The sequence below is a fragment of the Ambystoma mexicanum genome, chromosome 4q (genome assembly GCF_040938575.1).
Source record: "Ambystoma mexicanum isolate Mex_15411 chromosome 4q, UKY_AmexF1_1, whole genome shotgun sequence".
Lineage (NCBI taxonomy): Eukaryota > Metazoa > Chordata > Amphibia > Caudata > Ambystomatidae > Ambystoma > Ambystoma mexicanum.
In genome coordinates this window covers 226,566,232-226,589,306 of record NC_090928.1, presented here as the reverse complement: position 1 = coordinate 226,589,306, position 23,075 = coordinate 226,566,232, and the positions used below count along the sequence as shown (strand labels likewise).

The 23,075-nt window shown below is 45.6% G+C and overlaps 1 protein-coding gene across 6 annotated transcripts in view; it reads left to right on the top strand.

Annotated features, from left to right (window-relative positions):
- Nucleotides 1–23,075, top strand: part of CDK19 (cyclin dependent kinase 19) — a 1,825,462-nt gene that overhangs the window by 1,482,008 nt on the left and 320,379 nt on the right. For all 6 annotated transcript variants that reach the window (XM_069607768.1, XM_069607765.1, XM_069607766.1 and 3 more), the window contains one exon: nt 15,163–15,260. In XM_069607768.1, coding sequence (XP_069463869.1) covers nt 15,163–15,260 — 98 coding nt within the window. The remainder of the gene's footprint in view (nt 1–15,162; nt 15,261–23,075) is intronic.

Sequence of the window (23,075 nt, the reverse complement as noted above, 5' to 3'; positions counted from 1 at the left end):
GCGCATTGAATCCAGCTCTGTTCCGTCAGCATCTCATCACAGTGTCGGCCTTCAGTCTCTCAGCTCCTGTGAAGAAGAAAGACAAAGACATTTTGAAAGTAAGCTCAGAAAAAGTTTGCAAGCACAGCAAGTTGGACACTCGTGTTTAATGAAGACTTATCTGTTCACCGTCGTATACTGAGTGGCGCAGCCGGCCTAGATCACGTACCTTTAGTGAAATAACTGGAGTACGATCGGACCTGAGGACTGCGACCGTAGTCGCAAACATTACGGTGAGCAGCGCTCGCTTCGCGCCAGCCAGCCAACCCAGGGTCTGAAGGGGAGGGGCTGACGGCAAGATACAGCACTTATACTTACCCAGTACTTACCTTTTAGGTCATTTGACCCCCAGAACAATACAGCCCAAATGTCCCGAAACCACCCAGGTCCCTCCCAACCTCACGGTCCCCTGGGGTTAATCCCTGGTCGACCAGTGGGGGAAGTAATGGCTGGGGCAAGCATCAGGGTGAAGGCAGCCAGCGAGGAGGCTACACATCGGTACAGACCGGACCAGGCACTCCTGCAGGGCACCAGAGGTAAGCGTGACAGTGAACCTGTATGTGCGTGGGCTGTAGAGTTGTGTTGTAAATAAACCTTATTGTATCACCTTCTGGTGATTCTGGTACTTTGTGCTGCCCAGTCGGCTACATGACAGAACAAATAAAAAACAAAGCCAGGCCAGTCTGGAAATAACAAACCAACCCCAGAAATCTCACCCCTTTCTTCCCACTAATGAGTTTGAATTGAACAGTGTAGGCCCTCGTTCTTATCCACATTGACATGGGCAAAGTCCTCCTCACTGCCCCCCAACTCAATCATCACACCACCGACTTCATAATGTCTTCATGTTGCAGCATGCCTTATGTCTGGTTAGCGTAAATGTGACCACATTACCCTCACAATTTAAGGGCCTTCAATGCTACCCACCAGTCTTACATACTGTAAAATGACTGGGCATCATTTACACAGCCCACCATTCCATACTACCTGATGGAGAAATTACTTTCAGCGTGACATACGCTCACACGCCCACAAACACTCTCACCCCTCCTCCGCCCTCAAACACACACATTCACTCTGCAGCTCAAACATAATGGTACAGTAGACTGAAAATGCCAACAAATAAAAAACCCAGATGGCAAGTCAATATTATTCTACTCGCCTACCCTGTGGAACTCTCTTCCATCAATCATAGATGTGCCCTTAAAACTCTCAGGAAGTATATCAGAACACTCTGCTTCACCATCCCCTTCCTTTCACTCATAACATACTCTCCTTCCCATAAAAGCATCTGAAATATTGTAAATCCCCCTATTGAGCTATGCCAAAGCCCAGGGATGCATCTGTGACCAGACGTGTCAGTCTGTAATTTTCTTTCCTGTGCTAGGTTAATGCTCAGCTGCAACCCGAGAGCCAGTCCACTGTAGATGAATACCCAAAATAGAATAATACGAAAGTGTTTCCCCTTCAGGCCCATGTTTTCCCATGTCTTCAGTGATTCAGGATCCCTCCAGGTGGTATTATAATGTGTCCTTCATCCTCAACAGCATGGCACAAAATTCTCGTGTGCAATGGCGCCATCTGTACATTTTTGCATGGTGGCATTGGTGACATCCCAACTATAATTTCTGCCCTACTACCGCGTTCATAGGGTTCTTAGGATATATGTATAGAGAAGAGGCTTCTGGCTTTTGGGGCTGTACATTGCCCAGGGTAACATCCTCCTAGGGTTCAGAGCCATGCTTTCATTTGGGAAAGTTAAGTGAGTTACTGTTACTCACTGGACCAGTGTCTCCGGAGGAGTTGAGAGGTGAGTGCTGGTCCTTTGGCTTGTTGGTCTTGATTGAAGAGCCTGGGTTATTCCTTAACCCAGACCTCCTCACTTGAGGGAACTCTTTTCTATGATACACCCCTCTGCTGAAGGAGTATCAAAACAGCCATAGGGACAAATCACATAAAAGAGCGGGGAGAACACACTGCCACATAATCAGGCTGCAAAAAAAAGACAAGACGATCAATATCCAGTTAGAACAAGGATAAGCACATTTCTAGGAGAGCGTAATTCACCTGTCTGGGCTCTGGACTGTTCCAGAACAAGTTTGTGATGTGGATGTAACCTTCTTATCCCCAATGACCTAGAAGACAGTGAGTCAATATTAACCGATGATCAATATTGGGTACTTATGACAAGGTAACCAAAAGAAAACTTCCTTACCGAGTACAGTGTTGTGGAGGTGGAAGTTGCAGAGAGACTGAAGCAGGAAAGAGTCCAAAAACAACAAGGATAATGCAACAAAAAAGGTAGGTTAGTAAGGGTTACTGAGCCCGGGCGGCATAAGGGACGCACTAGAGCTGGGATGATGCACAAGAGATCAAACCTGCAGCGCGTCCTGAATGTGCACTGAATCCAACAGGCGCAGGAATCGTTCCAAGGAGCGCGGATGGCGATGGATAATGAAAGGTCTTGAAACAGGTGCTGACGTAACAGCACAGAGTTCGTAATGCCAAAGGAGGAGGAGCTACACTCGAGAAACGGAATCTAGCAGAGACCTGGAGATGCGGGTAATAACCAGAGGGAAAAAGCAATCCATAGAACGGGCAGGAGTCATAGCCAAAATATCAAGTTAAGCACTGAGACCAGAGGCAAAAGCAGTCCGTACAGTGGGCAGGAGTCCTAGCCAGGAAATCAAGCTAAGCACTGGGACCAGAGGCAAAAGCAGTCCATACAGCGGGCAGGAGACGGCAATGAGGAAAAAGTTAAGATATCAGGATACCAGAACACCAGAAAAAACAAGAGAAAGGAGCTGCAATCAGAAGCAGCGTATTCCTGCATAGCTCTGCTTTTAAGCTGCCGTTAGAGGCAGGGTCTGTGGCAGCAAGCAGCAGACGTGATCACGTGACTGTGTAGATGCGTTTGTCCTGGCCTTACAATGATAAAGGAACGGAGCAGCAAATGCTGGTTCCTACTTGAGACAGATCTTAGCTTGTATGAAGGTGGCTGCCGATCCCCGGTAAGCGATTGTGGAAACGTAAGAGTTACTTTGTCAGGGAGTATCAAATCTATTATTGGTAGGCTCCAACCTATTGCTACACTTTTCCATTCTTACTAATCTTACCACATAATTGGGCTAGTGCTGTCACGCTTTCCATATTCTTGCTGGGTGTTTACTACCACCTCATCCAAGGACATTTATACGTAACCTTGGCTGTAATATCATGTTCCTTCTTAATGGATTTCGGCCCAACCCTGATTGCAGATGTATGTTGAAAGAGCCTTTTCAGCTACAGTCTCAGAAGCATGTGCGACGGTGTCTGCTACAAATAACCACACTGACGCAGTCTGTCAGTTCAAGGGTATTTATTCATGATCTTTACAACAAATGATGAGTTTGGCAGATAAAGCCAGATTATAGAGGAATGCTCGTGTTATGGGGAATTTGGCACTTGGGCCATCCTTCTCTCTCTCGACTTTTCTGGCCTTTCCCTCCTCCCTAGTCCAAGCGTCTTTAATGGGTGTCAGTAATACCTCCCGGTGACCCCTACTGTCTGTTGTTCTTCCTGGGGCTGACAACGCTCTCCTTGAGACGATGGCTCCCTAACTCCCTAGGGACTTACTTTTTTTTAAAAACCTGTATTTTAACATTTGGCAGACAACATATAGCACATGGTATACAACCATTACATGTGGTGGCAAGATACAAATTAGCGAAATTTAATATCAACAGCAGAATGTCACACACAGTATACAGTTTGAACACATAGACCGCATTTGTCACTTCAGACCATCCTGATGCTAGAAATGAAGCCGACCATCGATTCATTTTGTGCCAGAAACACCGGGAATGGCTCCCAAATGTCCTTTGGTCTGCTCACCGTTGTCACCTTAGCAACATTAGCCCCCTCTTTGTCATTGACATAGGTTAATTCTCTCTGCCATTCAGAATGTGGCGTAGGATACTTGGACTTCCAGTGCCATGGAATACACTTTTTGGCCACTATACAGGATACATTGAACAATCTGTGGTTGACTATTGGGGTCTTTCCTATATCCCTAAGGAAATGCTTAATAGTGGCATACCTATAATGTTGTGTAGGGTATCTGCTACTTGCCTTCAGAATAGCACTACCAGTAAACACTCCCAGAACATATGCATAAAGTTGGCCGATGCCAAACTGCTTTTTAAAAAAAAGCGTCACTTGACCCGGTGATACATTTGGCGACCTTAGCTGGCATGTAATGTAATTGGTTGAGCATCTTAAACTGGTTCAGTCTATAGCGAACATTCATAGAGATACTTCTTTCATCAACTTACATCTTTCCCATTGTGCATCAGTAATGTCAACCACTAGCGCATGCTCCCACCTAGAGCGTATCTCGATTTTTGGACCTTGATATGGCTGTAAAATCTAGAAACATACCTTGAGTTTCCCTTCTGCTGCAATTGCCTCTATGCATGGATGTGTTTCGGGCACCCTCGGGAAAGATGGCCATAGCATCCTGATCGCAGCTCTCATGCGATAGTTTTGCAGAAACTGCGTGGGACGACTTCCCAGCTTATTTATGAAATCTTGTAATGAGACAAATTGCCCCTCTGTGAACAGATCCCCCAACACAAACTGCTCTCCTGTGCCCCATGATAAATAAATAAAAAGAACACATTACAATATAGCGAAATCAACTTTGGCGGCACAGCTATATGGATCCCTCAATGCTCATTCCTTGATCCTATCAGCGCAGCCAGAGGTTCAATCGTGAGTGCAAAGAGCAGAGTTGTATCCCCAGAGATAAAGTATTATTTGGGCGAACTCTGGCTGTAGGGTGGGCATACAGAACCCAGGCACAGCCAGCAAAGTGTTGCCGTAATCTGAATTTCCTGAGGACTGCCAAGACACAGAGTCGAACGCATTTTCGGCATCTAAGGACGCAGACACCACCCTAGCTACAGAAGAGGTGTCGCAGGTTCAGCACCACGGAACTCGTTGGGATCAAGCCCGACAGATCAGGGTGTATTATAGTTGCCATGTAGGGTAAGAGCCGTGTGGCCAATATCATAGCAAACATCTTCGCATCAACATTAATCAGCGACAATGGCCGGTAGGAGGTCACTGCATTGGCCGGTTTGTTGGGCTGTAATAAGACAGTGGTAATGGCCTCTCTCAGGTACGGTGGGCATTCCCCCCTTTTCTACTGATTCCTCCCATACATGATGCAAATGTGAGGCTAGAAGAAGTTTGAACGCCTTGTAAAACTCTACGTTCAATCCATCAGCCCTAGGCGCCATGCCAGACGCCAAGGCTGTAATAGATGCCACAACTACATCCGCTGTTATAGGCAGGTCCAAAGCCAATTACGCCTCCTCTGGTAGGTGTGAGAAGGCAAAACCCTGAAGATACGCCACTACATCTGCATCCAGGCACCCATCTGAGTTTGCGTAAAGTGACTTGTAACAACTACTAAATTCCAAATGAATGTCCTCTTCCGTGTTGAGCGATTGCCCTGCTGACCTCTACTATAGCGTGAGAACAACACTCTAGCCAATGATCTCCCCGGTCTATCTACCTCCTCTTACCTGCACGCCTGAACCGGCCGCAAGAGATAATATACCCCCTTCTGTGCCAACTCCTGGAATCTCGTCAAATTGCCTTTAATCAAACCCAACAGGGCTTTATTCCTGGTCATCCCATAGTCATTTTCAAGTCAGTCATATAGTCTTCCACATCTACAAGTTCCAATCTGAGAGTTCTAAGTGTCCCGACCAATCATGACATTAGCTCTCCACGAATAAAGACTTTAAATGCCTCCCATAATGTGGAATAAAGCTCCACTGTACCCACATTATTTTCAAAGAATTCACCAATTTTGTCATGCATTGCGTTTACCAATCCAGCATCCAACAACATGGAGGGAGACATCCTCCACAATGGACGTGGCTTAATCTGAGAAGCAAATGTAATAGATATCCATACCGGTGCGTGGTCTGAGAGATTACGTGGGAGCATCCCACAGTGGTGCACATCTGGCATTAGACTGGAAGAGACCAACCAATAATCTATCCTGGACATGGCATCATGGACTGTGGAGTAGTACGAGTACTCCCTCAATGCTGGATGTAGATCCCTACAGACATCACATAACTGTAGATGGACTACCATTTGCAACAGGGTATGACCCACCATAGAAATGTGGTGAGAAGTATTGGAGGAACGATCCATGTCCACATTCAGGATAGTGTTAAAGTCACCACCCCAAATAACATAACCATCTGTCAACCTGGACAGTATATTAGATATATGGCTATAAAAACTTGAGTCATCTAATTTAGGGCCACATGTGTTTAACAAGCAAATGGATTTCCCTTCCAACATCCCCCAGACTATTACGTACCGACCCATTGGGTCTATACACATTGCTAAGGCCTGAAAGGAGACTGATAAGTGGACAAGGGTGAGCGCTCCCCTCGACTGTGATGAGTAATCTGTGTAGAACCTGTGCTGTGACCAGCGCCTAGCAAGCGTCTTGTGTACCCTGCCTAATAGATGTGTCTCATGTAGCATAGGAATCTTGGGGGCATGTCGCTCCACATATGAAAGCAACTTCCTTACCTTGGCCGGGTTATTTAACCCCTAACATTCCGTGAGATACACGTTATATAGCCACTACTGGCATTGGAATTACCACTAGCCATTGATCGCAGCAACCCCCAACTTGCCACCCTTGCCCTTCACCACCAATTGAATCAAAGAATGCAATATCTGCAAAGACTTTTAAATGTTCCACAACCAAGCCCAACCCCCGCACCATCATACCCAACCTGACAGTGTATCGCCATAACTCCTAATTGACATTTCATGAGGTGCAATGTGAACAGCAACTTCACATACATAGTGCAACAATTACCCCGGCATTACAATACTATCCGAGTGCCAGGTTAACATGTATAGCTTTAGCCATGGTCAATATCCCCCCTTTTTCATTCAACTGCATCTGACTAGCCCTTTGACGTCACTACCTGAGCCACCCCCCAACGTGAGCGCCTCAGGCTCTGTCTCATCACCCCTCACAGGAGAGTGGGTGAAGGAGTCCATGGGCCTCTGCTTCCGTCCAGCACCTTTTGTCATGATGGTGAACCTCACTGGGACCACTACATTCATGAAGTCAATGGCCACACAACCAGCTGAATCTGCGGTCGTGGGATGAAGCCCAAAGCCAGGTTGACCACCCTACCATACCAGCATGTTAAGGTCCACACCAATGGGTTGCTGTCTATCTCCTCTCTTCTCCAGGCAGCTTTCCCCAGCGACGCCACCTGTCACCCGGTTCTTCCTTATTGGCAACGATTTCACCACCTCTACACCCAGCATGCCACAGAGTGCCTTAGGTTCCACTCCTTTTTCTCATAGCGTGCAGCAGTGTTTCCTTGTGCCTCACACCTCTATGGTCGCCAGATCAGCCATTAAGGCTGTGTCCCTTCTTTCACTGATGGGCCCGGCCAGAGCTCACGACAGTCTGTCAAGCCACGGCCTCCAGCCGTGCTCTGCTGCCTGCTCTGGGACTCCCTCGCTCACCGGGGCCCACGGAGCACCAATGATTTTAGCCGGGGTACGGAGCTCAGCAGCTATGTGGCCATCTTTTCTGCTGCTCAGCAGCACCCCCACTCCCTAGGTACTTTCTAACTGTCCCTCACCTAGGCCTGCTTAGTTTTCTTGAGGAGTTAGGAATGGTGCAGCCTTCCATCCAGTTCCGGTGACCCATAATTCACTCAAGGTCTCACTTGATCCTCTACTACTCTGGGTCCCAAGATGTTATCCTCCCCACCACGCTTCTATCGCTATTGCTTTTACACTCCTCCTTCCTACCTCCACCCTTTGATTTTCCTTCTCTTTTCAGCTCCTTCTCTCACTACTACCACTTCCTCCAACTACCAATCTATTACTCTCTCTATTGTTATTTACTCCGCCCTCCTTTCTTACTACTCCATCTCCTTGTCACTACTACCTCCCTGCTGTGACCGCCACCTCTCTACCCTCACGACTACTCTTACTCCACTAACGCCTGTTTAGTACCACTATCACTCCTTGCTGCCACTACTCTGCCTTTATTGATACTACCACTACCACTATATCTCTCTCTCTCTACTCTCACTACCACACTACTACCTCTTACTACTTCGATTACTTCTCCCTCCCACTACTGCTCCCCTACTCCCATTACCACAGCCACTCCCTCCCCCTACCACTATCACTTCCTCTTACTCGACTCCTACTTCACTCAGTTCTCATACCCACGCACAAACACTCCACAGACCACTCTCCATTAACCGCCACACTTCTTCTGCACTCTTTTCCTCTGGTCTCTCAGATGTCTTCCTCTTGTCCTCAGCCAACTAACACACACTAAATCCTTCCCAGCTTACCTCGTTTTACCCGGGCCAATATCTTACTTGTCTCCAGGGGAAGGGTTGGGAGGAGGCTCAAAAGAGGTTGTAAGCCTCGTCCCCTTTCTTACATAGTTCAGCTGCATTTTCAATATGGGCCATGAATGGGAACTGCTGTTCCCTCATTTTGCCTATCTGTAGGCTTTTTGATGTTAAAATAATCCCTGGTGATTTAGTGGATTCTTTTAATAAAATAATTCCCTGGTGGTATAGTGTCTCTTTATTAACAAGGCCTTCGGGGAGGGCTTTTCTTGAGAAACATCCCTCGTGGTGTAGTGGTGGTTCCTCGTGATGGCCGGGCTATAGCAAGCAGGGCAGTTTCCAGCCAACTTGGTGCCTATGGCAAAACACTTGACTGTGCACCTCACTGGCACACGTCACTCCCAAACTACACCTCTGTCACACAGCAAAATACTCCTCAATATCAATAAATCATTGTTAAACAAATGAAGCTGGTTTCATGACATTGTAATTCAAGTACTTTACAGAAGTACTCTTATGTAAAAACACAGCTGTTGCTGCCCAAGTAAATGGTTCTTCTGTCAACTGCTCTTAGGGAAGGATTTGCCAGAATGCAGTTTAAAACTGCCTGTGCTGACACACTGTGGTGTGATCAGCTTGATTGGCTCTGAGGGCCCAAAGTCCACTTGGCCCTGTGTTGCAGGCGTTGTGTTCGAACCACCTCACTTGTGTCTCGCCAGGGGGTAAAAACTAGACTAACCATATTAATTATTTTCTGATAGAAGGTTATCATTCTAAGGTGGTCAGTCTGGTGCACTCCTATTGTACTCTCTCAGAATACCCCTATGAGAGAGGGAAAGGGGATAAATAGCACAAATACATGTTCCTGTCTGCTTTGCATTCAATCACAGAGCCTTTCACGAATATACAATAATCAGAGAACTCTATATTTGATAAACAAGTCTGTGATAAAAAAAAGGTTGTATGTGTTAATCAGTAAATATATAACAGACACGTGGCCTGGTGCTCACATCACTGTTCACAACACTCACCCTAACATTAAAATGTTTTAAACTAAGAATCATACATACTCATTCGCACATGTTATATTTTTGGATTTGAGGATAAAATGATTGTAATATCAGCCACTCAACTGAGGGTGTATAAGGGCTCTTTTGCTTCTTGTTTCTGTAGATATTTAGATGAGGAAGGGATGGGTCTTAGGCTGAGCATGCCCATTCCCCAACACAGAAACATCTTTGGGAATCAGATCTTTAGACAGGAATGGATACCCTACAAGAGACATCCAATAAAGAGGGAAGAATGTACAGAAAGGAGTGTACCCCTTACAAACGTTAGCCTGACCAGCAATATGCTGATGAAGCGTTTTAAATAAAACCGTCTTTTGATATGGGGTATAGGGTCCACAGTTCCTCGGCCACTACTTCCTCATCATTGCGCAGGCGGTTATTTCTGTAAAAAAGAGCAGGCCCATGCTTTATCTAACAGAGCTCACATTGGCATTGCTTATTAGTGCTGGACTGCAGCTAGTAAAAATCATGGTGTGGCGGTGTACAAAGGGTGTTTGGCCTAGTGGATGTACAATTTGAGGGAACTTCTTTGATTGCTTTATGTGTTTAGGTGTGGGGGCAATATGGTACGCTCGTAAGAGCTACACACAAAAGGAAAATCCAGTGCACTATTGTATGGACATGGGACACATAAAACAAAAAGAGTCAAATGTGCCGTTACATAGAGGAGCAGAACATAGACGCCTTAACAAACTGGGTGGTGACTTAGGCAGTTATCATTGCTGCACAAATATCACTGTGTTGATTGGCCACAGACTACTGTCAGCACGGTGACACAATGAACCTTGCTTTCCTATTCAAGGTGCCAAGTCACATTAAGGAGCCATTTGGCAGTGGTTGGTGTGTTAAGAAAATGAAAGTTATTTGATGCAGAGGGGATGCATTTAGTCCATGTCCCAAAGCAGCCACTAGATCACTTAGGAAAGAAAAGGACAGTGAACCTTCTCAGGCATACACCATATGTAACTAAAGCGTAATGCACAGAAAAAAGTGTTGGTTTGTGAAATAAAAATACATGAAAATAAAGAACATAGTTCTGTGTGGCATGTTAATTCTCTTGGAAGAATGCGTAGATTTGGTGAGCTAACTAATGCTTTGTGCTGCCCTCCAGAATAAAAATGCCCCATGCTCAGTTGTTATCCATGTGGTGTAAACGCAATGGCTTGTTAAATGATCCATTACTTATAAATTGCCCCCACTTTAAAGGCTCTATCTACACAAAGTGCATAATCTTGACACTGGGAGGGGGAGCGCTGCCAGAGGGTGTGTGTCTCCAGAGCACCTTAGAGGTTGCTTTCGCAATATGCGTTTGTTAATTTGAAACAAAGGACTCAGCAAACTCAGAGGCAGCTGTCTGGGTTAGACCCTTCCTGTTCCCCCCACCCCTGAGCACCTTAAGCTCTGCTCCACATGCAGTTGCCCCCTGCACCCGCCCTAGGATACGGGGCTGCTAGCAGGTGCCTGCTGTTGAAGCCGCGCTCCTCTCCTGAATGCCACGCCGTGACCAGCTCTCCGGCAGTGTTCTTCGTTGAGCTGGCTCCACCTGCCCTTCACACAGGCAGCCATCCTACTGGTGTCCTACCGCCCCCTGTGGCTGCTCGGTCTGCCACTCTGCGGGGCAGGTGTGAGTGGTTTGCTAGTGGCTATTAAGTGGCCAGCCATTCCTTGGCATCCCAAAGCCGCATTGACACATTTTAGCTGTCTGGGCCTGCTGTTCTCTGCTGCGGCCCACGCGCTGCCTTCAGCACAGGTGTGTAAGGGCTGGGAGGGGGCCTGTCCGCACTCATTTCGCCACACAGAGATGCTAGGATTGGGCTCTTCTCCCAGCCCTGACCGGGCCTGTGGACAGGCCCTGTCCCATTTGATAAACTGCCTCACAGCCACAGGACAGGGGACATATAGTCCCACACCTATGGCATTTCGTGTAGATGAGCACCATTGGCCAATCTTGACACCATTTGAAGTCAATAACTTATGATGCAACTCAGTAAACTTATATGGAACCTATTAAGCCATATTTCACTGAAAAACGTAGGCATTTCATTGGTCTGTTGCTCAGTCCAGGCACTGTTTTTGCCTTGTTAATATTGAATTGTAAACCACACATCATCTTTTGTACCTGCTCAGAGGGTGAGTATTATACATTAATCAAGCACTTAGCTCGCCTGTGAAACGCAGCACTACTCCTTGTACATAGAACGCACCTGTACAAGTGTTTGTAGGCGCGACAAGACAACGGTGGGAAGACAGAGGGAGGACAAGACAAACGATCTTAATAGGCCTTGTGTCATTCAGATCATGCAAGTGCGAGAACGAGAAGTGCAAGGGGAAAGGGAGGGGGGAGTTTAAGGGAGAGGGGAGGGGTAAACAGGGCAGTAATGCTCTAAGTGCAGCCAGGGCAGCGCGGCTGTGGGTTGTGCAAGGAGAACAAGGGACTGTGTAGGGTCACAGTTACAGTCCCTAAGTGCGTGGTAGGCCGGGAGGCAGTGCAAGGGTGACTGATCAGGAAAGAGCATGGTACCCAGTGAGACACTGAGGGTAGCCAAGCAACCAGTCGGTACAGCAGACAGGTAGGCCAGCAGGGGAGGGAGAGAGAGAGGCAGAGGAGAAGAGGAACGTTTGAGCTGCTTCTGGAACTTCAGGCAATCCAGCTTAAGTTTGTGAGGGGGGCAGGGAGGCCATTCCAGAGGGAGGCACCTGCAGAGAAGAGATCTACCCCCCCACTCTCTGCCTGGAGAGGCTTCTAACCCTTGGAGAGTTGGAGTTAGCTAAGCAAAGGGCTCGAGAAGGAAGGTATTTTGGAAGAGAGCATTGGATGTAGTGCAGGCCCTGGCCCCAGAAAGCCTTGTGGACAATGAAAAGGGTCTTAAACTTGATCCCTCCAGCCACTGGGAGCCAGTGGATAGATTTCAGGTCTGGAGAGATACAGTCCCTTGGCTTGAGGCCAAGGACAAGTCTTGCAGTCCAGTTCTGGATTAGTTGCAGAGGGCAGAGAGTAGAGGAAGGCAGATTGAGAAAGAGACTGTTGCAGTAGTCCAGCCTTGAGAGAACCAGTGCTCTGGAGACCGTGAGCATCTGGGGGAAAGTGAGAAAGGGAAGAGTCCCTTTGAGGAGGTGCAGCTGGAAGTGGGACTTCTTGGCGACATCTGAGATTTGAGGAGAGAACAAGAGAGTTGAGTCGAAGATGACACCAAGGTTTTTTGCCTTGTAGGAAGGCGAAGGAAGAGAGCCTAGGGCAGGCGGCCAGAGTGAGAGAGGGAAAGCAGGGGCAGGTGTCCCAATGAGAAGGATCTTCGTCTTAGAGACATTAAGGCAGAGATTGTTGGAGGCGCACCAATCCTGAGTCGCGGATAGACAGTCAGGAATGAGTGAGAGGGGAGAGGAGGCTGAGGGGAGCCTGAAGGAAAGCTGAGTGTCATCTGCATAACACTGAAAGTTATAGGAGAAAGTAGAGATCAGGTGGACCAAAGCGGCCATGCAGAGATTGAAAAATCAGGGTGAGAGGATAGAGCCATGGGGAATGCCAGAGGTACCGAGAGAGGTGGCCGAGAGAAAGGGACCAAGTTGGACTTGAGATGGGCGGTCCAAGAGCAAGGAGGTCAGCCACTCCATCTAATGGTGTTGCCTGAAAGGAAGGCCACCGATCGTAAAATTTTACAATGAGGATACCATAAGTCTGATTGTTGAAGGGCCCAAACAGATCATGGTGGCAAATCAAGGCAACTTTGCTATTCTATCCTACATACAGGACACATGTCCAGCCTAAGAGCAGTGCAACCTCACTTGAGTGACCAGGGCAGAAGCCACGGTCAGAATAGTAATATTTCCAGCTTCTCAGTGTCAAGAGCATTTTTTTTAAGAAGAGGTCACCCAATGGTGTGCTTGAAGGAGGCAAGGTACGTTCTTCTTCATGTGATTTGCACAGAATGTTGGCTAACAGATCTTGGTGTGCTTTGACCACATAGGATGAGGTGGTTTCGTTTGTAAAGCATGTATAACTTCCTTGACAGATAGGGGCTTGAAGTTGAATAGAGTGAAAGTCCACTGACATTAGCAGGACGCCAGTTGTGGACGGGCCCTATTCATGTATCGGTTTCAGAAAGAGCTGTCCTTATGTAAAGGAATATTGTACTCCAGAACAATAGAAATGTTATCGCAATGTTCTTGCAAGAAATGGTTGTTTGTTAAAATCTGCTTGAGAGGAGCACATAGTTCTTGAATTATTGTGAAAAAAAGTGTTAGTTTACCGTGCTAAGATTTGCTTTCTAAACTTTCTCGTCTTCAACTTGGCACTCCTTGCACCATTTGCTTTCTAAGGCTCTGGTTTGGACTTTATATTATATTTTTCAAGTACTCCGAAAACCAGGCAGCGTTAGACCAGTGAGATCCACAGGTTTTAGCAGGTGCTAATTTGTCAAACATAGATGAGGTCAGTGTGTTGTCATTGTCGGCAACAATGAGGTCCAGAGTGTGACCTCTAGAATGCATAGGGCCAGGGTTCTTTGGCTAATGGTGGCCAGATATCCATGTCGATGCCTAAGCAAAGGAAGCATCTCTCTAGCTAAAAGGGCCAATAAGTAGGACAGGCAAAGTAATAACATCAAAGGGGCTGAGCCAGACCTCCAAGCGCGAATAGGAGGCGAAGGTTAATGGAAATACGAATTTGAAGCTGTTGCTAACCATTCATGCTATATTGTCAAAGCATTTCAGCGTTGGTACTCTTGGGTTGTATACCATTAATGGGAATGCTTAAGAAGCAACAGAGAAAGTGGAGAGATGTGTTCATTGCAACACATAGAGAGTGGTTATGGAAAATAGATGAGGTAATTCTGTAAAATAATGAGGCAAAATAAGAATCCTAACTTGCAGGGTCACCGCTTAGCTGTCATTGGTGGATATGCATTCATGTCAAGAGTAATGGAAATCTGTATCGACTGTCAAGAAGTATATAGAATCGTGAAGAACTCTGTTACCAAGGATGATTCAGAGCAAGCTCTTGCACAACTGTCACACAACTATTCATATTTTAGGAAGGGGTTAACAATTGGGCAATAACTCAGTTGTGTGATGTGGACAGAAGGTTGTGGTGGAAGGAACGAGAGGGAATAAGTAAGTTAACTTTTTTATTTGGATGTTACTTTTTGTATCTTGTATTTCGGCAGGAGTAATGCCTCAGTACAAGTTGATACTAAAAAAAGAACGAATTAAGAGGCATGTACGATCTTTGCCCTTGGGATCAGAATTCTTACTAATCGAGACAAGTTTGAGTCTTTCCACTATCAGAGATCAAGTGTTCTCAGTGCAGGCTCCAAACCCTGAAAAGCCTTTGTTGTGGAGATGAGAACGTTTGACAATCTCCCTCAGGCTCCCAAGAGCTCACTGTTCAGTGCCCATCATTGTCACCTTGTTTCCATATGCTCGTCAACGTTAAGTGCTAGTGCGCAGTGTCTCTTCTCTCAAGAGCTTGCATTCGTGTTGGACACTCTCACTCAGTTGTCCAAATCTCTGCGAATTTAGAGTAAAGCCTAGCCTTCAAATTAGAAGCCCGTGATAAACGTTGCCTTGTTTGTTGCTGCTGTTAGAATGTAAAATGCTGATTTGAAGTCTTGTGAACGCTTTTCTCTCGTGCATTACAGCTTCAGAAATTGCTCACTATGGACCCTATGAAGAGAATTACCTCAGAACAGGCGTTGCAGGATTCCTACTTTCACGAGGACCCATTGCCTACACTGGAGTACGTATATATTTTTGTATGCATCATTTTAAACACATAGAGCCATATATATGAAAGATGGCCTCCATCACTGGCGTTTATATAATGATTGATTCCCATTATAGGACAGCAGATTGTTGACATTACTCTGGTTACCGCCTTCCTCAACCATAGAGTCACTAGTTGGATTGAGAAAAGGCTCCTTGTTGGACGTCGCCTCTCTGAGCATGAAAGACCAAAATAATCATTGCCATCAGGGGTAAAGGGAATGAATGAAAATGCTGAAATTATGGCTTACCGATTGTTTTTCTTTGAACCCCCAGTCCACCACTCAACAATTTATTTTCCTTCCCTCTTGGGATCACTGATCTCAAATGCACTTCACACCCACGCTAGAATTTACCTACCTACCCCTCGAATTACACTACCGTATTCTAGTGATGGCCTATGGCTGGAGTCTGTGTCATTTGACCGAGCAAAAAGTCATCTGATTCGTGCCTCGTTATCGTTCATGTGAAATCTCAGAATAGCTACTCACTGTGATATCTTCAGCATGCCTCCTGGCCTGGCAGATCATCAGGCTTCTCGCTCAACACTCGAGTCATTTAGGGCACTCGCCCACACCAAATGAGGTACCGACAAGAGCAGTTGGTATGTCTGTCTTTAATCATGTACAACCTGGAACTGCCCGTGCTCCACAATGCTCGTCTCCCTAGCCCCAACCTCACTTCCCTTAGCATATGAGTGCAATGGCAGACATCCCATATAACGATGTGGTGGTGCTGTCTGGATGTTAATTGCACACCATGACATCTCCCCCCTTTTTAAATCACTGGATCACACATTGTTCCTTACCCTATCTCCTCAATCAGTCTGTGGGGTTTCATGCGCCATCTCTGCGGCCTCACAAAGATGCGGGGTGTTGGCGGGGGCGACAGTACACCTCCTCGACCCCAGTCCTCATCTAACGATTCCCCACCCCCCAGGTATGGTTCATCTGCCCATCTTTCATCAGGACTGTCCTTGCTCAGTCCCTGCTCAGGCCCTGTTAGGGTCGCCACCTTCTTGCAGTGTGACACATTGCGTGTCACTGACTGTCTTTCGACTTCAGGGTCTGTGGAGGAGTACTGGATCGTGACTTTACCCAAACTGTCGCGCTGAGACTATACGGCCGCCTCCATTCTGGCCAGTGCCAGAATCTCCTCCAACGACCTCTGCTTCTGTAGTAGCTGTTTTCTGAAAGGTAGTGACGCACAGCCGGCGAATATCTGTGACTGTAGGGCCTCTTCATTTGAGTAGCGACGAAATTCACGGTATTTAAGCTTGATGCGTAGTCGCCTGACGAAGTTGACGAGGGATTCGCCTTTGTCTTGTCTCGTGGTGTGAAAGATATGTCTTTCATAATCGATGTTGGTGTGAGGGGCAAAATATTCAGATAACTTTCCGTGGAGGTCTCCGTAGGAAGCGGTGTCTAGATTGACTAGCTCCCCCGCAATGTCCCTGACTGCGGGCCCCACTGCCATGGACAGTGTGCTCCTCAGCCAGGTGTTGTCTGTTAGTCCTATGGCCCCTACATAGAATTTAAAGTCTCTCAACCACGTACCCCAACAAGGCCCTAGGTTGGTGGTGTCTCTTAAGTCAAAAGGGTGGGGTAGGTGGAGTACCTGTGCTGCGCCCGCTGCTGTTTTCGCCATGGTGGCGGCATTTGCTGGTGCTCCATCGGCCCCTGAGGAGGACGCTTCGAGGTTTGACATGGCTTTGCGTGGGGTTGGGCCCCTCCGTGGGCCACTGTTGTGAGGCGGGGTGTGCTGGCCTAGATCTTGTGCACAGGCCCTCGCTTTGGCCTTGTGCGCTGTGTGGTGTTGTGCAGCCGGGGTTCCTGCCCCTCTTTTTCTTGTCACTTTCAGGCCTCCTATGCCTCTCTCCTCTAGCCTCTGCTGGAACCAGGGCATGCCCTTGAGCCTCTGGTGTGAAAATAACTCTCTGCAGGTTTCTGCTCCCCTGCGTGCCTCCAGGCACACGCACGCGGCGGGTGAACTGTGTTAAGCCCCTCCTCCCGGCTTCTGATCACAGCTGTCACATGTGTAAACTGCCCGTGCTCCCTAACCCCAACGTCACTTCCCTTAGCAGATGACTGCAACGGCAGCCATCCCACGTAACGATGTGTTGGGGGTGTCTGGATGTTAATGACACTCACCATCTTTTATTAACAACCTATTGTAACCAGCGTGCGTCTTTGAAGCATTCCTGCAAATAACAATACCCCCGCCGCACCCCCATGTGGCCTCCCCAGTCTGTACTTTATGCATCATGTCCTTCCTCACTGCTGCGAGTTGGCGCTCAGAAAGCTACCCATGAAATCAAACAAAATTAAAGCCTCCTCGTCCACTTTAATTTTGCTCTTTCGAGAAACAGGCTTTGCGTTGTGCGCCTTTTCCCACCAAGTTCCCCTGAATCAGAGGCCTGTTCTGGCCGCCTAGCTTCTGCCCGCAACCCAGTGCCGCCAGCCTCTGAATTTGCCCAGGAGCAAAACAGTGGGAAGTAGATGAAGGACATGCCAAGTCCAGATACTTTGTCCAAAAAGGGCCATGCGAGCCCACTGCTGTTTCCCAGCTTCATGCGATACTTGGAGAAAGCGGTTTCTTGTTTAATCTTGGGATTGCAAGGGTTCAGCACAACTGTGCACTCAGTTTAATTCTTTTGTGATCGTTATAAAGCATAGTTGACAGCGAGGCCATGGACGTTACAAAGCAGAGCCAGGAAGGTATTTCATTATCTGATGTTGCAAACCGACTGCCGCATTGTGAATTCAGCAGACTTTTCCCCCCTACAAATACTGCATGTGGCAATTTCAGGAATCCACTCATTATTAGAAATCGGCTTGTTTGTCCATAACGGATGCAGACATTCAGAAATATTGCAAATCTACATGCATTATTTTTTACATTGTTTTTCAATCCATTTCACCCTATCATTTTGGTGGGGTAAATGAACCGTGTACATTAACGCATCATGGCACTATTGTACAATCTTGTTTAATGCACCACAGTATCATTTCTGATCCCTTTGTGTGTTACATTGAAAAAGGGGGGAAAAGGTTCGCATCAGAGATGCACACCTTTTCACCTACTTTGGTTGTTCCCTTCTAAAATGTTGTTTGCCTTCTCTAAAGAAAAAAACCTTTAAAAACATTAGGGGAGTTCTTTAAAACTGGAATGCCACGTATTTCGTCTCTTCGGAACGTGGCGTTAATCTCATGCAGTATTCTTACGTAATACTGCAGTCATTTGCAATATTGCTTTTATTGGGGTGCAAACATTTATGCAAGTTTCCTGTGTTTCAATGGTGATATAAATGGTATATAATATGTTTGCATTCATATGATAGGAAGAATGTACTATGGGTACTTCCCACTTCAGGGCCCTGTTTCGTGAAGGGAGGAGACAAATAATCTAAAGCAATACAAGGAAACAGACAACCCCGCCATTTACCACGTCTAGTAATAGCCTTAGACTATGTTCTGTGCTATGGGTGCAATAAATCCACTGCACCTCAAACAGAGATCTCTTAAAAACAGTTTAATATTTCATCATTTCTCAATAAAAACAGTTCATATCACAAACAATATTACAAGACACTGGGTCACGTCATTTTTCCAAAATACTAAGAGACTCCAAAAAACATTTAAAAAAGAACACCTTCTCAAACTGTGGAGTTAGTATACAGTTGTGACAGTATTAGTTTTTTTAAATTTTTGTACCGCAAAACAGACCAAGAAGTTCTGTTTTTCCTTTCTCGTCAGATTAGGTCATTCTCATAACGCATAACGCACAACCTCCCCAAATGCAATAAATCGTATTATATGATGTAGAGTAAATAACACTGTACAGATACAGTATATTTGAGTAACTTTTTAAAAAATCTATAAAAGGTGGAGTAGGAGGTTGAATATGGTCGTTGTGTTCTCCACCAGAATTTTAGTCTGTGTTGCAGTACAATAAAAAAGGTAATACTGTTACAGCTGCATACTAACCCCAGTTTGATAAGGTGTTCATTTGAAATGTGTTTTGGAGCGTCTAAATATTTTGGAAAAATTACATGACCCAGTGTCTTGCAATACTGGTTGTGCTATGAAAGGGTTTTATTGAGAAATTATGAAATATTAAACTTTTTGATGTGCAGTGGATGGCTTGCAACCATAGCACAGAGCATAGTCTAAGGCTATTTTTAGACGTGGTAAAGGGAGAGGTTTTCTGCATATGATAGGTACATTGTTATAGCAATGAGACAACTTGCTACCAAAATAAAACACCAGTCAATATCTTGTTACTGTATACCACAATCAGTACATTATAAATTACTTTTTACATTTCTATCACCTGTACAGACTTAATAAAGAGTTCACTAACAAGTAAAGTGAATTTCTAATATGACATTTTCATAGCTCAGTGACTCGTACATGGCAGTGCCTTCAGAAGTTCTAAAACATACTTCATAAAACAACTTCTTACCCATGGTGCACTTACTATTGGAATCAAAGCTAAAGTGTTTGCTAATTTGCACATCCCCTGCACATCGCTTGAACTGCCCCTTGTACCGTAATTTTTCAAAAAAGAGATCTCACATTTATTATAAATGGGATTCCCAGTAATAGTGAAAGGGATAAAGTGAAGGCAAAAGTCTGGAGATGAGCCTGGATATGCACACAGGGCAAGGGCAAGAGCTACACACTGTTTTACCACTGTGTCCACGAGACAAGGGCACATGGATCAATGCCGGTATACTTGTCGAAATTCCCAAATTGCTACTCTAGCGACCCATTTCTTAGGGCGAGGCTGAATCTGCTCCCAACTAGGGAGATACTTGCCTCATGTATGACACCGGAAGTACTGGACACTGACTGTCGATACTGAGGGCCAAAGAACCCAGGCACTCTAAAATATGTATTTCTGTCTTGCAGAACAGTACACTATAATTAGAAGAAAGTTGGGCGGTTTTAATGGGGGTGACAATGTTCACCTCGTTTTAGATAGGATACACTTTTTGAAGACAATATTTTAAGAAGAATCACTCGGGTACAAGGAACTTAATGAAATTGTGTATTATGAAATGTCTAATTGAAGAAAGGATTTTACTTATTTTAACTGTTCTGTATAGCTAAAATTTTTGTGATAAATAAAAAAAAATTAACAATATTGACAAGTTCATTATAAACTGTCAGTGAATTCATATTTGTGACCTCTCCATAAACAGACACTCTATGAGCAGGTCTGAGTTCCCTCAGAGGGGTTTTCCTAGGTGTCCTGGGGTTTAACTATTCCAACCAATTTAGCTATTGACAATATTCTCCAGTTCATCCATGCATCGATAAAGGCCATCGCCCCCTGTTTGCCCCAGTGAGCCCCCCACTTGCAGGCAACCCCACAGGTGAGAGGGCAGGAGCCCTTCTCCCTCGTGTTGCCAGCCGACCCCTCCTGCAGCATGAGAGACTGCAGCCACGATGACTGCAGCAACAAAGATCCACCTGGATCAACCATCTACAGCCCCAGCAGCCCGTGCCTACCATCTGCCCATACAGATCTGCACATTTCTTCGTGCCTAAATCGCCCGAGGCACCCGATCCCACACCGCGCTGCTGCCTGCCTGACCCTCCAAAATGGCCGGCGCAACGCGGCATGAGAGGGAGGCTCTCGGTTGCTAGGCAACCCAACAATACATCTGCGATCCCGCTCCACCGGCAGGCGGAAGCCGGCGGCGGAACAAGGCCAGGATAAAGGCCATCGCCCCCTGTTTGCCCCTGTTCGCCATTGTGAGCCCACCAGAGACCCTCCGACCTCAGGAACGATCAACAATCTCACATCATCAGTCCAAACCACAGAGGACTTGAAACACAATGGTAAGGTTCACCTCCGAAGCCGAACTAACCCTAAAAGGACTAAGCAACTCTGCCCTACTGTTACTCTAGTGTGTGCTCTAGCGACACACCACAAACACTATGCAATTCCGCACTATACTACCGTTTGTTTTACTAACGTCTAACTCTCCCACTACGGGATTTAACTCTACAGCCGCCTGAGAGGATGTAGCCACCCTCCCTCCCTCTTTCTCACTCATGTACATGTTCCTCCGGTAAGGCCGCCGCCTTGCAAACCACCAATGTTCTTGCAACGTAACCATGATTCCTGTGATATAGCTAAAATCTACTATCATAATGTAACTAAGTAAGCTGTCCTATGATGTATTGAAAAACTGTGGCTTTGAAAAACCTTGCTCCACCAGGGCGACTCCTTACAATCCCGATAGTTATACGTGCAAGATTAAAAGTTTCAAAATCCGGTCAATGAAGTCGCAGGTCAACTGTATAAGGACGGTAAAAAGCCTAACCGTCCCATACGTTGAAGAAATTAATTAATGAAAATACAGGACTCTGCGCCAACAAACTCAAGTTGAGTTAAATCTTAAGTTATGCTTTATTGATCATCCATGACCATTGAGCCCATAATTGATAACATGTTTCGGCTCCACTGAGCCTTTTTCAAATCCGGGCTACCCATAATTGTAATATAGGACATACAATATATCATAGTCAAAAAACAATTTGTATGAACGACATCATAAAGTATAACATAATACCAGTTTTCAAATATCGTGACCACAAAATATGCATAATAACATGAAAGAAATTAGACAGAAAAACAAGGATGGGCAAAAGGGAAGGGTTCATGGGTGTAGAAAAATAGGCAAACATATCATAATACATTGTTATGTTTGAGTAAACAGAAAAAGAGCACAAAAAACAGAAACAAAAACACAAACAAAAAGAAAAAAGAACCCATTAGTAATCATTATTCTTCAATTCATTGAATAATATAACCAAATTCTGCAATGGTCCCTTGAGACAAACTGACAACTTGGTGGATGTCCTTACCCGAAATTTGATGTAACCAGTTCTTATGACTATTTGTCCATGTAGTAGTAACGGGGTGCAATCCCCAATATCAATCTAAACAAAAAATGTAAGTAGCGAAGGTAAATAAAACTGATTGTCCAATTTAGAATATACATTAATTGTGTATATCAAGGTTGCCTGTGGCAACTAGGCATTTTCATGAGAATAAATCCCGCCCTTCACCAAACGGGCAAAACAACTCTTCTTAATGGTCACAGGCCATTTCTGCCTTATTCAAAACAATTCATTATAAGTTCCGTAGTGAAGACAATTGTAATTAACCATCATTACGTGAAATGATGACGCATTTCCAATTATAGAACACGTATATCAAGTACGGAAAGCACAACATATAGCTTATTTTGTTGCTACTCGTCAAGTACCATTAAAGCTAAATCTCATTGAAAAGTAAACCATGAGATAAGCGGTCCTCTCTTACCAGTTCCTGGAACACAAACAGTCACACGCGTCGGCAGGTAAGCCGAACGCTTACCAGGTATGCCTTCTTATACTAGGCGTCATCACTGTGCGCGGTTACCACGGCGACGCAAGGACAAGCGTCGTCATTGAAAACCGCATTCTATCCCCCAGCATTCTACAAATTACATATGCTATATAATTCAAAATATTTGAATAAAGCCTGAGAAACTAACAAAGCATGTATACGCTTCTCCTGACCCAATTTATATTTGTTGAATACTTAAATGGTTACTATCACAGTAATGTATAATCACGGGCACTAATGCACCTAACTACAAAAGGTTGGTGAGCATTACACGCAACATTCAAATAAAATACTGAGCTACCAATTATGATGGGGTATCCCTTTAACAACACCCTGAAATACATGTAACCTCCTAATAAACAATGAGCCGTGTTCTAAATCA